General features: G+C 38.7%; 1 protein-coding gene across 1 annotated transcript in view; it reads right to left on the bottom strand.

Annotated features, from left to right (window-relative positions):
• Positions 1-9,706: 9,706 nt before the first annotated feature.
• Positions 9,707-13,439, bottom strand: part of HMGB1 (high mobility group box 1) — a 5,267-nt gene continuing 1,534 nt past the window's right edge. Inside the window, exons 2-5 of the mRNA XM_007471430.1 lie at positions 12,413-12,576; positions 12,046-12,191; positions 11,379-11,553; positions 9,707-10,342 (exon numbers count right to left, since the gene is read on the bottom strand). Of these exons, the coding sequence (XP_007471492.1) occupies positions 10,166-10,342; positions 11,379-11,553; positions 12,046-12,191; positions 12,413-12,562 (648 nt within the window). The 5' untranslated portion in view covers positions 12,563-12,576 and the 3' untranslated portion in view covers positions 9,707-10,165. The remainder of the gene's footprint in view (positions 10,343-11,378; positions 11,554-12,045; positions 12,192-12,412; positions 12,577-13,439) is intronic.

The raw sequence follows: 13,439 nt of genomic DNA, 5'->3' as shown, positions 1-13,439 counted from the left end.
AAAGCGACAATAATATAATCTTAAGCACAGTCATTTAGAGGAAGATTTCCCCCTAAAACTTGGTTAAAATAAATTTGAGAGGGCTTCCCTGGTGGCGCAGTGGTTGAGAGTCCGCCTGCCGATTCAGGGGACACAGGTTCGTGCCCCGGTCCGGGAAGATCCCACATGCCGCGGAGCGGCTGGGCCCGTGAGCCATGGCCGCTGAGCATGCGCGTCCAGAGCCAACGGGAGAGGCCACAACAGTGAGAGGCCCGCGTACAGCAAAAAAAAAGAAAATTTGAGAAAGACGCAGTTCAATTCATTCAACAAATTTGACTTTGTGACAGATCCAACGTAGTCTGTTGTATTTAATAAGAATTCAGCCCATAAAGGGAGATTTAATGACATTAATGAAATTAGCTTTATGTATTAATGGAACTGAATGAGTCAACTCTAAAAGCAAATGTTCTCTAAACCTAAATATTTTATACTCAAGAAAATCTGCTGGGGACTTCCCTGGTGGTGCAGTGGTTAAGAATCCGCCTGCCAGTGCTGGGGACGGGGCTTTGATCCCTGGTTTTGGAAGATCCCACATGCTGCGGAGCAACTAAGCCGGTGAGCCACAACTACTGAGCCCCTGCGCCACAACTACTGAAGCCCATGTGCCACAACTACTAAAGCCCGCGTGCCTAGAGCCCATGCTCCACAACAAGACAAGCCACCACAACGAGAAGTCCACGCACCACAACGAAGAGTAGCCCCCGCTCGCCGCAACTAGAGAAAGCCCGCACGCAGCAACGAAGACCCAACGCAGCCAAAAATAAATAATTAATTAATTTTTTAAAAAATTGAAAGACTTCTTTGTACTGGGTGAAAACTTAGATTTCAAACCTAATTTTGATCAGCTTTATCACGAATACATTTTGCTAGTTTATTCCTTAAAAATCTTTCTCAGAGTCTCTCCTCTTAACTCTCTGAAGTGATACCAGATGGGTTTTATTTTATGTTTTTAGCTAAAATTGGATCCTGGGAAAGAATGAATCTAGAGTAGATGATAGGAAGATGACTGTCAACTGACAATTTCCATTACCTACCTAACTGCCTTCCTCCCTGGCATTAAAGAGACCAGAAACTCTATGGAGACCCACATTCCCAAACCCTTGGGAGGAGGAATAACAGTTTTAGGAATTCCTTTGTGTTTCCGAAAATTAGTAATAGCTACTCCTTGTAAGTCTATTGCAGTGAAATCACAGCCAGCTGCCTATCTCTAGAAAAAAAGGTTCCAGATTTCCTTTCCCTGGAATGTGGCTCCAGAGAGGCTGTTCCATTTCAAAGGAGGTGCTTTGCTTGGGTACTCAGTAGGTCCCTCAATAAGGCAATGTCAACAGTTGTAAACAAAGTTCCCTAGAACAGGTCCTCCATACCCAGTTACCTGGGAGCTCCAGCTGAAGCTTTGGGCCAGTTACCCTGCCATCCATGCTAGCTGCCATCCTTGGCCCAAGTGTTGTCCACTAACTTGCCAAAGCATGACTGGAACATCATCAAACTCCCAAACAGTATCCCAGGCTCCTGGGTAAGTCCACTTATTTATCATATGCTTTACTCTTGGTCTACAGATTTAAATAAAAAGAAGTAAAGCATGTATTAAACTCTGACATCAGCATTTATTCATTTTTCTGGTCATCCTTTCGTCCTATTTGATGGTGGAGGCATGAAAGCTAGTAAAGATATATTTTGAGGTTAACTTCTGTTTGCACTAGCAGTTTCTTAATAATTTTCCCATTTAAAAAGAGAGATTTATAATAAAACAAAATAGAAATGTTTCTATGATTTTTTAAGTGAGGTTTTAAACATTACTGTTATTATTAATAATAGCCTACTAAGACTCCTTGGTCTTAAAGGTGAGAAAAAGTTAGATTTGGCCTAAAAATGAAGACAGCAAAAAACAATAATAAAACTGCATCTCTGTTGTTGTTTTTTTCAAGTCAGTTTGATTCTTAACTATAATTCGTAAAAAACCCTCAAGACCTTAATATTTAAAGAAAACTTCAAGTATTATATTTATAACATATCTCTTACCTAATCAAAAAAAAATAAAATCAGTATTATTTCTAATGGTTCATTATAATTATCTGTAAAAGCTCAGTGTATATAAATTCATGACATAAAGTTTTGCAATGTTGACCTCTAAAATTTAGGTCCTTAAAAAAAATGAGAAATTTACACTGCTTTTCAGGTTTGATCTATATAGTGTAAAATCCAGTACTCATCAGTGTATGAAATAGATCCCTATGGGACTGACTAGAAGATAAGTTTTTTTTTATAATTAATCCAATTTCATGTTGACCTGTTGGCCACCATTTGATAAGACATGTACTCCCCAGAACTGTAGACTATCTTGGTCTTAAATCATATGTGAAAACACAGTTAACCTTATTTAAAGAAAAAAATTCTGATACAAATGACTAATAAGTTTTGGAAATCATGTAGACTATTATGAAGAACAATAATACAATGAAATGAAAAGCAAGAAAGCTCTAATGCTTTTGCAAAAGTTTCAAAGTTTTTTCACCCATTCCAATTCATCTACACATTTTCTTTTTGCAGTGCTGCAATTACTTGTATATAAAAGCTCTTTCTGTTAATCTTCAACCTGAAAAGTAGTAAAATAACAGAAGCATAAAGAGGAATGGACATTTCAACCCAATGGCTCTCCAGTTTTTTCAAGCTTTTCATCTGCTCTCTTTTGAAGGTTTATCCCTTTCACGATTTCCCCCACTGCTATAGGCTCAAACCTTTATGGAATCTTAGAAATCATGACCCTACATATCCCTTATATGTAAAGTTGTCTCAATAGCCTTTTAAAAAGTTACTACATTTGGATGAAGACTTGCTGAAGGCAGCTTGGTAGCACTCACCAAATTCATCGTTTCACTTCAATCAAAAACTGACTTCAGGGCTTCCCTGGTGGCGCAGTGGTTGAGAGTCCGCCTGCCGATGCAGGGCACACGGGTTCGTGCCCCGGTCCGGGAAGATCCCACGTGCCACGGAGCGGCTGGGCCCGTGAGCCACGGCCGCTGAGCCTGTGCGTCCGGAGCCTGTGCTCCGCAATGGGAGAGGCCACAGCAGTGAGAGGCCACAACAGTGAGAGGCCTGTGTACCGCAAAAAAACAAAACAAAACAAAACAACTGACTTCAATTTCGGCCATTTCACTTTGAGGAATATATTTATAACCTAACAAAATAATCATGGACACAGAAGAATGGGTATAAGGAAAGTCTAGTCATCTTAGCCTTGTTCATAATAGTAAAAAAAAGTCCATAAACAACAACAAGGTCCTACTGTATAGCACAGGGAATGATATTTCAATATCCTGTGATAAACCATAATGGAAAAGAATATGAAAAAGAATGTATACATATGTATAACTGAATCACTTTGCTGTACAGCAGAAATTACCACAACATTGTAAATCATCTATGCTTCAGTAAAACTAATTAAAAGATTAGAAACTACACAAATGTCTAATAAGATGGGATCGACAAGATAATTTATGGTATTTTACATTTATTCAGTGGAATAACATGCAGGCAGTAAAAATGATTCGGTGCAGAGCAGAATAAGAATATATGATGACATAAAGTTTTGTTTAAGATAGACTGTTAGCAGTAAAAGTAGTTTTCAAGTAGAGTGTTTGTAAATATATTGCCATTTTTTGTAAAGCAGACATATATATACAACAACCAAAAGACAACCTAACTTAAAAATCAGCAAAGGACTTGAATTCGTTCTCCAAAAAGGTATACAAATGGCCAATAAGCACATGAAAAGAGGCTCAGTATCATTAATCATTAGGGTAAAATGCAAATCAAAACCACAGTGAGATACGTCACACCCACCCACTGCGATGGCTATTATTTTTTTTTAAAAAAGGGAACTAGGAAGTGCTGGTGAGGTTGTGGAAAAAATTGGAATGCTTATACATTGCTAGAGGGAATGTAAAATGATTCAGTTGCTGTGGAAGGGTCATCTTAGCCATTGTGGTCCCTCAAAAAGTTAAACAGAATTACCATATGATCCAGTAATTCCATTCCTAGATATGTACCCCAAAGAACTGAAAATAGGGAGTCAAACAAATACTTGTACATGCACGTTCATAGCAGCACTAGTCAAGTGTCCATCAATCAATGAATGAATAAGTGAATTGTGATATATATACACACACGTGCGCGCGCGCACTGGAATATTACTCAGCCACGAAAAGGGATGAAGTATGATACATACCACAGTGTGAATGAACCTTGAAAACATTATGCTAAGTGAAAGAAGCCAGACGCAAAAGGTCACATACTGTATGATTCCATTTACGCGAAATAGCCACAGTGGGTAAATCCATGGAGATGATGCAGATTGGTTGTTGCCAAGGGCTAAGGGGGAAGGGCAGAATTAATGGGTATAGGATTTCCTTTCGGGGTGATGAAAATGTTTGGAACTAGAGGCGGTGGTTGCACAACACTGTGAATGTACTAAATGCCATTGAATTGTTAATTTTAAAATGGTTTTTTGTTATGTGAATCTCACCTCAGATTAAAAAATTATATATATATATATATATATACACACACATATAATTTATATATTAATCAAATATATATCTGTATATACATATCATGTTATATATATAAAACTAGAAGAGCACACAATATGTTAATAGTTTTCCTAACAGAATTGTAGATTTTCGTTTCCCTGCTTATTTGTTTTCTTTCAATGAACGCAAATTTCATTCACAATAAGGGTAAACAAGTTTTTCAGAAGTGATTGTAGTGTATTGCTATCCCTCCTTCTACTTCTGGAAGTTCATGCTTCAATTCTAAGGACACATAAGCAGTACACATTCTTCTGGTGCTTCCCAGCCTGTTAGAATCAGGTAGCTTATCACTTTCTAAATGATTGGCAGTATTTTAGTTTTGTTTTGTCAACAAGTGTCCTGAGTCCAAGTAATCCTAAGGAGGAAGGCCAGAGAGGAATCACAGTGATGGCGGAGTGTGCTGACCTGCTCGAATATCCACAATTGTAGCCAAGGCAGGAGGACCCAGGCAGGAAAGTGAGGGCTAGGGAGGAAGCCTTCCAGCCCCTAGTTACTGAAAATTTTCTGCACCTGCTGTGAGCCTGGCACTTCTAGATCGTTGTGATGCTGCTTTTGGTCTTTGAGTGAGCCTTTGCCCACTGCTCTGTGAAAATGCATAGGCTGGACTGCCTTAGAGCCTAGAGCCTTTTACCTCTAATGCACTAGGACCCTACACTGGTGCCATACATTATTCTGTTGTCAGTCCCCAAAGTAATGGCACCTCTTGTTCCTCTTGTAAAAACAAACAAAAGTCTGTCTGGTCCTTCTCAGCCTGAGTGCGCCTAGCCCACTCCCTATGCCCAAGTCCCAGCCAGGAAGACTCCAGATGGCAGAGCAAGACCTGAGCTTCCCTGAAATTTAGGCTGGGGAGTGGGGAAGAGGCTGCCGCGTCCTTGTTCTGAGTAGCCTGCAAGTTCTTACTCTTCACACCTTTGTGGGCATTACACTGAGTACTCTCTCTTACCCTCAACCGATAATTCTTTTGCTTTAGGACTTTTTATTTACTTACCTGGTTATGTTCAGGACACTTTATAGGATGATCCGTAGTTGAAACCCAGTGAACAAAAATATGGTAAAGACTGTAACTAGAGATTCTATGTACCTCTAAGGAACTAAGTTTAATTAAAGCCTATGAATACAGTTGCATTTATAAATGCGTTTGGGGTATATGCCCTTTACCTAAAGTACCATCTCCAGCAAGGAGGTGAAGCAGTGGTCAATTTTATTCCATTTACGGCAGATCCTCTGTAACCATTTCTTTTTTTACAAATAACTATCTCCTAATGCCCAGAATCCAGCCCACACAATCCTTGACTAGTTTCCAAAACCGTTGGCTGTAGCTTCTGTAAAGATTGACACACAATCTCTGCTAGAAAAAGCCCTCCCCAGATAAAGCTACTGGATTGCCGATGCCAAAATAGGAAGTTCCTCATTTTCACACGATGGGTTACTTAAATATTTAGTTACTGCAGTAACTTTATAGAGAAATAATGTTAGAGTAGTTTAAATAGTCAATAGTCAACCCAAGGGTCTTTCAGTTCTGATTCTACCTTCTTGTGTTTGGGTGGCTCTGAATAAATGGCGGTATTTCAGTATTTTAATTACTTATCTTTTAAAAATGGACATTTATTTCATGGAGCCAAAGAAATAGCCATTAAAAACCTGATTTATTGTATCTTAAAAATCGTTGTTAGAAAGTTTCACAATAAGGACAGTCTTGGGGGAGGGGTCAATTTTTCAATATCTGCCAACATTTTAAATGCACCTATCTGTTGACTCAGCAATTCTTCTTCAAGGTATCTAGACCTACACAAGCCTAACAAAAATGTACACAGACGTTCACTGCAGTACTGTTAGGAATAGCAAAAAATAGGAAGCAACATGAATGACCATCAGTAAAAGTACGATCAAATATATCATGGGGTATCTATCATACCACGAAATGTCACTTATGTTTGAACTGTGTGACTAAAGAGAAAAAAAAAGTACATCATAAAAATTTACAAGAATCTCTTTAATCCCTTTTCACTGATTTCCTCACCACTACTTTCAGTCTCCACATACCTCACGCCACCACGTAAAGGTCTATCATAATTCCTCATCTTATTCCAGATCTATATTACCACTTCCTTTTTCAGCAGGTGACCGATAAATACAGAAGGTTCAAACCAATGGACATGCCTAGAGGCCTAAGTGATTAAATTTCCTCCTGGTAGATATGATTTCAGACTGAAACCCACTGGAAGGTGGGGCTATATATTCTGGAGTGTGGCTTGTTAAGTTATGCCTGTCATTCTTTGTCCTGTGCCATGGTGTATCGTTAAATAGCAGCATTCCTAGAACAGGGCCACATTTTGCCTTATTACTGCAGGGAGCAACTTGGCTTAGACCCAGGGAACTTCCCAGGTTCCGGCGAGTGTTAGCACTGCTGTTCACGTCTTTGCTATGAGGCGGACAAGAAATGAACCAGCTTGCATCTTTTGTTGCATAGGTATCCAAACCGTTTCCTGGCTTTTACATTGTTTTAAAAGCATTTCAAGAATCATTTTAAAATGACAAAGCACAAATATGAAAAAAACTAAACATAACCTACCACAACTTATTAAGCAAGCTAATTACTGGCCAATGGTTCACACTTGAGCAGCAGCTAATCCTGATTTAAACTGTATTGAATTTGTGCGAATTTACAGTGATACCATCATACACAAAAAGTAGCTGGCTGGTACTGAAAAAGAGCTATTTCAGGCCCTTTCAGAAGGCCTGTTGTACCAAGCAGACCTAGATTTGAACTTCTGTCACAGTTTGTGATGCCAAGCAAGGGAGTTGGCCACACTTTCCATTCAAAAATTTCCATCTTGTCTTCCCAGTGCAGTTTTCAATATAGCCAGATACTACCCTACCGTCTAAGCAGTACTTACAATCCCCCAGGCACTGAGGGAAGTATCTGAACAGCTTCTGTCACACAGGCACTTTCCATCATTATCATTTAAGTCTTACCCCTGTGGTGCACAGCACACACAAAAAATTTCTTTTCAGACTTCACTCTAAGAAAATTAATAAAAACAGAGCAAGTATCAACACCTGATGGAAGATCATGAGAACGATTACAGGCACTAACCAGCAACAGCTCCCAACCCTTTAGGAGACAATTACTTTGGTTAAGTGTTAATCAGTATGCTGATTTTATATCAATTTTTAAAATACAGACAACTTAAGTTTATACTGTTTAATCTTTTGATGTTAAAATCTTTATACGCCATAGTGCTGTAACTATTTCTAAACATTAAAATAGTTCCTATGCATTAACTTAAAAAAAATGTTATGCCTCCCACCTCCATTTATTTGAGTTTTGAACATCCAAGTTTCAGGGTATACTGTTGAAAGAGTAAACAGAGCTAGTATGTTTTCAGATTGAAAAGGGATTTTGTCCATGTCTTCCTGTCAAGATCTGAATCCAGTTAACCCAAAAAAACCTGTTCCCGCTCTCAACATCTTAACAGTAGCTGTCACAAGACACCCACTGAAGTTCCTTGAGGCAGAATTCATTTTAACTGGATCACCTACTAGCAATAAACAATGATTCTTTAGCTACGGCAAACTTCCATGTAAATGAGAGGTAACTACTTGTTCCTCTTGACTAAAAATCTGATAAATTTTGACACACTTTCAGCCCCTCTACTGCGGTCCTCTCCTTTAGCTTAGAAAACTTAAGTTTAGATTTATAATCACTATTCCTGCTTTTTACTTACATGTGCCTTGCTTTAGAAAACTCTTGTTTAATCCAGTAGTCTGAAAGCAAAATTAGTTTTTCCTGATGTAAACAGCAGCCTATGAGAACACATGGAATGTTTCACAAAAATCTTTATCAGCCCATTAACCTATTTACAAGGGTAAAGTGAGTATTTTTTAAGGGATAAACTTTGCCCGCCCTTACACTTATTTAAATGATGTTGCTAAGAGGTATTAACTGAGAATAAGATTAAAATATGTATATAACAAAACCTTAAAATCTTAAGTGAAAGCCATTTAACTAATATTTAAAACCTCTGCAATTATTAGTTTATTAGTATCATCCAGGACTCAGATGTTCAGTATTCCTCCTGAAGTTACATAAAACAAATGCAAATGGAAAGAATCCAAGTCAAAATTATATAACAAAACAGCACTCCATCACAAAAGCGTGTAAAATTACAAGAACGCTATTTTAAAACACTGGCACTTTAAGAGAACGATAATCTCAAAAACCACAAAATTGCCAAATTGTTCCCTAAACTGTTAAGCAGATAAACATATGACCCTGATGAATGAGCTTGAGTTTTGTAGAGAAAAATCAAATTCAAATAAATCAGGTAATTCACACTGAAATACAAAGCTTGTCTTCCTCCCTCATGTCTATTTCACTTATAAAGGGGCAAACCATAATATAGGAAAATATACCCGATTTAAAATGTGGTATACAATTTTAAAAGTTGGCCCATTAAAAATACCTTTAATGGAGGATCTCAAGTTTCCTAAACAATCCGCATTTAGATAAATAGGAGAAGACATTTACAGCCAGCACTTTTTCTCCAGAGCCTTTGTTGGGACTAATATCAACAACAAAAACAAAAAGTAATATGGCAGTCTTGTATTTTAAGCTCACGCTTTTGGGGATACATTCTCAGTCTTAAACGTGGGAACTGCAAATATAACTGCCATTACATGGTAATGGGAGTTAAAGGATGTAGAGTCCTCATGTAAAGATTAGAACATACTTTTCTATTAGTCCTTCAAGGACAGACTTTCAAAATGTTTGGTTCTAATAATCCCGTGCTGTGAATAGATTGGTTACTCTTCACTTTGTAAATGAACCTGGGCTATGTGACATCTGATATCAACCGATCAAGATTTGAGTTTCAGTTATGGATGAAAACTGTCTCAATTAAACTTTTATTACCCTCATCATGAGTATGCAGGGTGTGTACACAAAAGCTTTTTATCAGCTAACTATACGAAAGATAAACACTGTAATAATTCGTGTGATCCAAAATGGGCAAAAGCAAAAGACTAGCTTCCCCTTAAGAAGAAAATTTTCAGACCTATGAAAAGGACAACAATACTAATAAAAAAAATTGTATTTACTTAGAAGCATTCAGAATGTCAACAAAACAGCTGCAACTTTTCTTTTTTTTGCAATTACAGAGTGGTATTCAGTTAACAGAACAACAATTATTTCGTATAAGCTGCATCAGAGACAACTGAAGATGAAAAAACTACCATCCCCATATATAACTAATTTGTGCTGTGCACCAACAAGAACCTGCTTTAAATTTCCATGCCAATTTACAACCCCCATACTGTACCAGGCAAGGTTAGTGGCTATTGAAAATACCACCAGGACAGGGCTATCTAAAGACACATTCGGTAGTGTGTTAACTATACAAAAAAAGACACTGTACAGTTTAAAAACAAATCTTACACAGCCTTACATTTCAATTTTTTTCTTTAAAAGGAGTGAGTTGTGTACAGGGGGGTTAAATGCTTTATAGACAAGAAAAAAAAACTGCGCTGGAACCGACTTATTCATCATCATCATCTTCTTCCTCCTCCTCATCCTCTTCATCCTCCTCCTCCTCCTCATCTTCCTCATCTTCCTCATCTTCCTCCTCCTCCTTCTTTTTCTTGCTTTTTTCAGCCTTGACGACTCCCTTTTTTGCTGCATCAGGCTTCCCTTTAGCTCGGTATGCAGCAATATCCTTCCAAAATAAAGGCAGGAAGAAAGTGGTTGGAAAGACAAAACAGTTAAGGAGAGAAATAAAAGTCACATGGCAAAACTTTATGAAAAAACAAGGACTCAGATACACTAAAATAACACATTATCTGCACTCACATCTGTGGACTTTCAGAAACACACGTAAAAATATCATAATTGTAAATAATCCGTAACTCATGGAATGACACGGTTTGACATTAGCATTGTTATGCCTCACTGAAGTACAACCATGTACCACATCCTAAGTTCAGTTTATTAAAACTAGAACATAGAGACTGATTAAAGGGTAGACACTGCCACCTTCTGAATGCAAAAACGCATTCTACAGGTTTATACTGTCAGACCCTAATCCATAGTAGAAAATCTTGTCTTAAAAAAAAAAAAAGTTATTTGCCACCGAACATGCAATTAGGTTAAGAAACATTTAGAAATAGATACATTTCTCCAAAATGACTAAATAAGCTAAACTCTAACTTTACTTTTAATATTTCAACTCAAAGTATAGAGGCTACAGCTTTTTATTTTATTATATCAATTTACTGTACAGATCAACAAACTCATAACTTTCTTAGTAAAGTTTTTTTTTTTTTTTTAAATCTAAGGGAGGGAAAACATAAATGTTTCAGGGTGTTTATGAACAATACAGATCTACGTTACTTGGTCCAGCCCATTTTTATGTTGTGTGCCTGATCATTTAAAATACTTAAATCATTTGACTCAAAGTGACTACCAAAATCTTCATAAATCTGGATACTGGAGAACAATAAAACCACCCAAGTCAAATAATGTTAAGTCAAACAACACTAACAATTTATTTGATCTTCTACGTTCTTTAAAACATGGAAAGGGACTTAAGAGTACAGCCAATGGCACACTGAATAGCTGTTATACTTAAAACTGCATTACACCTCAAACTCTTAGGAATCATAATAGGAGATTAAGATGCAGTACCAAGTATAGTCATTCATCTAACATCTGACATACCCTTTCATCACTACACCAAGCCAATCCATACTTACCTTTTCGTACTTTTCCTTCAGTTTGGCAGCCTTCTTCTCATAAGGCTGCTTGTCATCTGCAGCAGTGTTATTCCACATCTCTCCCAGTTTCTTTGCAACATCACCAATGGATAGGCCAGGATGTTCTCCTTTGATTTTTGGACGATACTCAGAGCAAAACAAGAAAAAGGCCGAACTAAAAAGAGAGATTTAATTTTAGAATTGTAGGTTTACTAACAACTGTGTCGTACTGCTGTATAAAAGCTGCTTCTAATTTCTACCACATATTTCACAGGATATAAATATTATGAAACGCTAAATATCCCTCATTAAACTTAATTTACACAATGATCTAACTTATGACACCACTAGCTGAACATACACTACTTATTAGCGTTCCAAAAGAATATCCTGCAAATTACTCTCAGACTGATGGTATTTCTCAGGAAAGAAAAGAATCAAAATTAAAATTACACTTAGGAGATATATTGGGTGAAGGAGGCCAGAATCCAATTCCACTGCTCTAACTAAAACTGCCATCCAACAGGAATTTTATTTACAAAATTTAAACATACCAATGTGAGTTAGCGAAGAAACTTTGATTACGGACTCCACAAGGTGGCTTGCTAAATTTGTCTGATTCTACTGCAAAACACTCCTTGAAAATAAAAACGGGCAAGATACTTACGGAGGCCTCTTGGGTGCATTGGGATCCTTGAACTTCTTTTTTGTCTCCCCTTTAGGAGGGATATAAGTTTTCATTTCTCTTTCATAACGGGCCTTGTCCGCCTTTGCCATGTCTTCAAACTTTCCTTTCTCTTTAGCAGACATGGTCTATAAAATAATAACTCGTAAACTTAACTCGACAACAAAGTTTTAACAAGTTGTACTCTTAAGTATTAAAATGAACAAAACCAGTGTCCTTTGCTGAATATTTAGCAGCCTGTTCCAAAACCACCACTCACATCATGCAAATTGTACCGAGGCTTTTTAAAAATCCCAGTTTGGACTTCACCCTTTAGTACCTCCTTAGTATTTGTTTTAAGCCCTCTTACCTTCCACCTCTCTGAGCACTTCTTAGAAAACTCTGAGAAGTTGACGGAAGCATCTGGGTGCTTCTTCTTGTGCTCCTCCCGGCAAGTTTGCACAAAGAATGCATATGATGACATTTTGCCTCTCGGCTTCTTAGGATCTCCTTTGCCCATGCTTAATTATTTTTCTGAAAAATAAATGAAAGCGTAGTGTTAACAATGAAATTTACGGCATTTAAGAGCACACTAACTCCTTGGGGAGAAAATGAAAAGCAAGGAACTGGTTGTTTAACCCGGCAGTGGCATTAACCCCTCATAATACCAGAGAAAATGGCAGTGATAGTCAATTCCTAGAAAAGGCTACACCAGGCGATCCTTGAGTGTGATCTCCAAAAAGTGGACACAGTGGTATACTCACACGGCGCTTGTTACTTCGCTGCCTGTATCTGTTCTGGGTGAATACCCAACCGGTCATTTAAAAGAAACGAAGAATTAAATGCAAAAAAACCCGTTTTCAATCAACAAAACCAAAGGTCAGAAAAGCGACGCTGCCGATTCACGGCTCTGCGCTACGTAAGGAACAATTAGGTGAGAGCCAAAGCGGGCAGACCTCTCCGGATCGCAGGCCAAGTCCGCGGCTCACCTAAAGCTGTCCCAGGGATCACTGTAAATACTCTCGGCATAAAAGTTTGCCGGGGGGAGGGAGCGGGAGGCCCGCTCGGGCCCGGGCTGGGGGATGGCGGCGCTATCTGCGCGGCTGCCACCGCCAGGCAGCTTCCTTTGCTATCGGCTTGGCCTCGAGACGCATTTCGGTTCTGACTAAACACGTCCGGTCTGAAGTTTCTTCGAGTAAACAAGGATGAGGGACAAAAGCCACTCCTGCTCGCTGCTCGGGCTGCCCCCCGCCCCCACCAGGGCAGTATTTTTTTTCTGAGCCGTGGAAGTCGGGGCGACGCGCGGGGCGGGCTCCGCACACCTTCCCGCCACCGGCCCCCCGCCCCGAGCCGCCCGCCCACTGCGGGGCCGCGAGGGGAGGCCGCCCGGGACGGCG

This window comes from Lipotes vexillifer, unplaced genomic scaffold (assembly GCF_000442215.2).
Source record: "Lipotes vexillifer unplaced genomic scaffold, Lipotes_vexillifer_v1.1 scaffold543, whole genome shotgun sequence".
Taxonomy (NCBI): Eukaryota; Metazoa; Chordata; class Mammalia; order Artiodactyla; family Lipotidae; genus Lipotes; species Lipotes vexillifer.
Note: the sequence above shows the minus strand (reverse complement) of the source record. Positions and strands in the feature narration are given on the sequence as shown.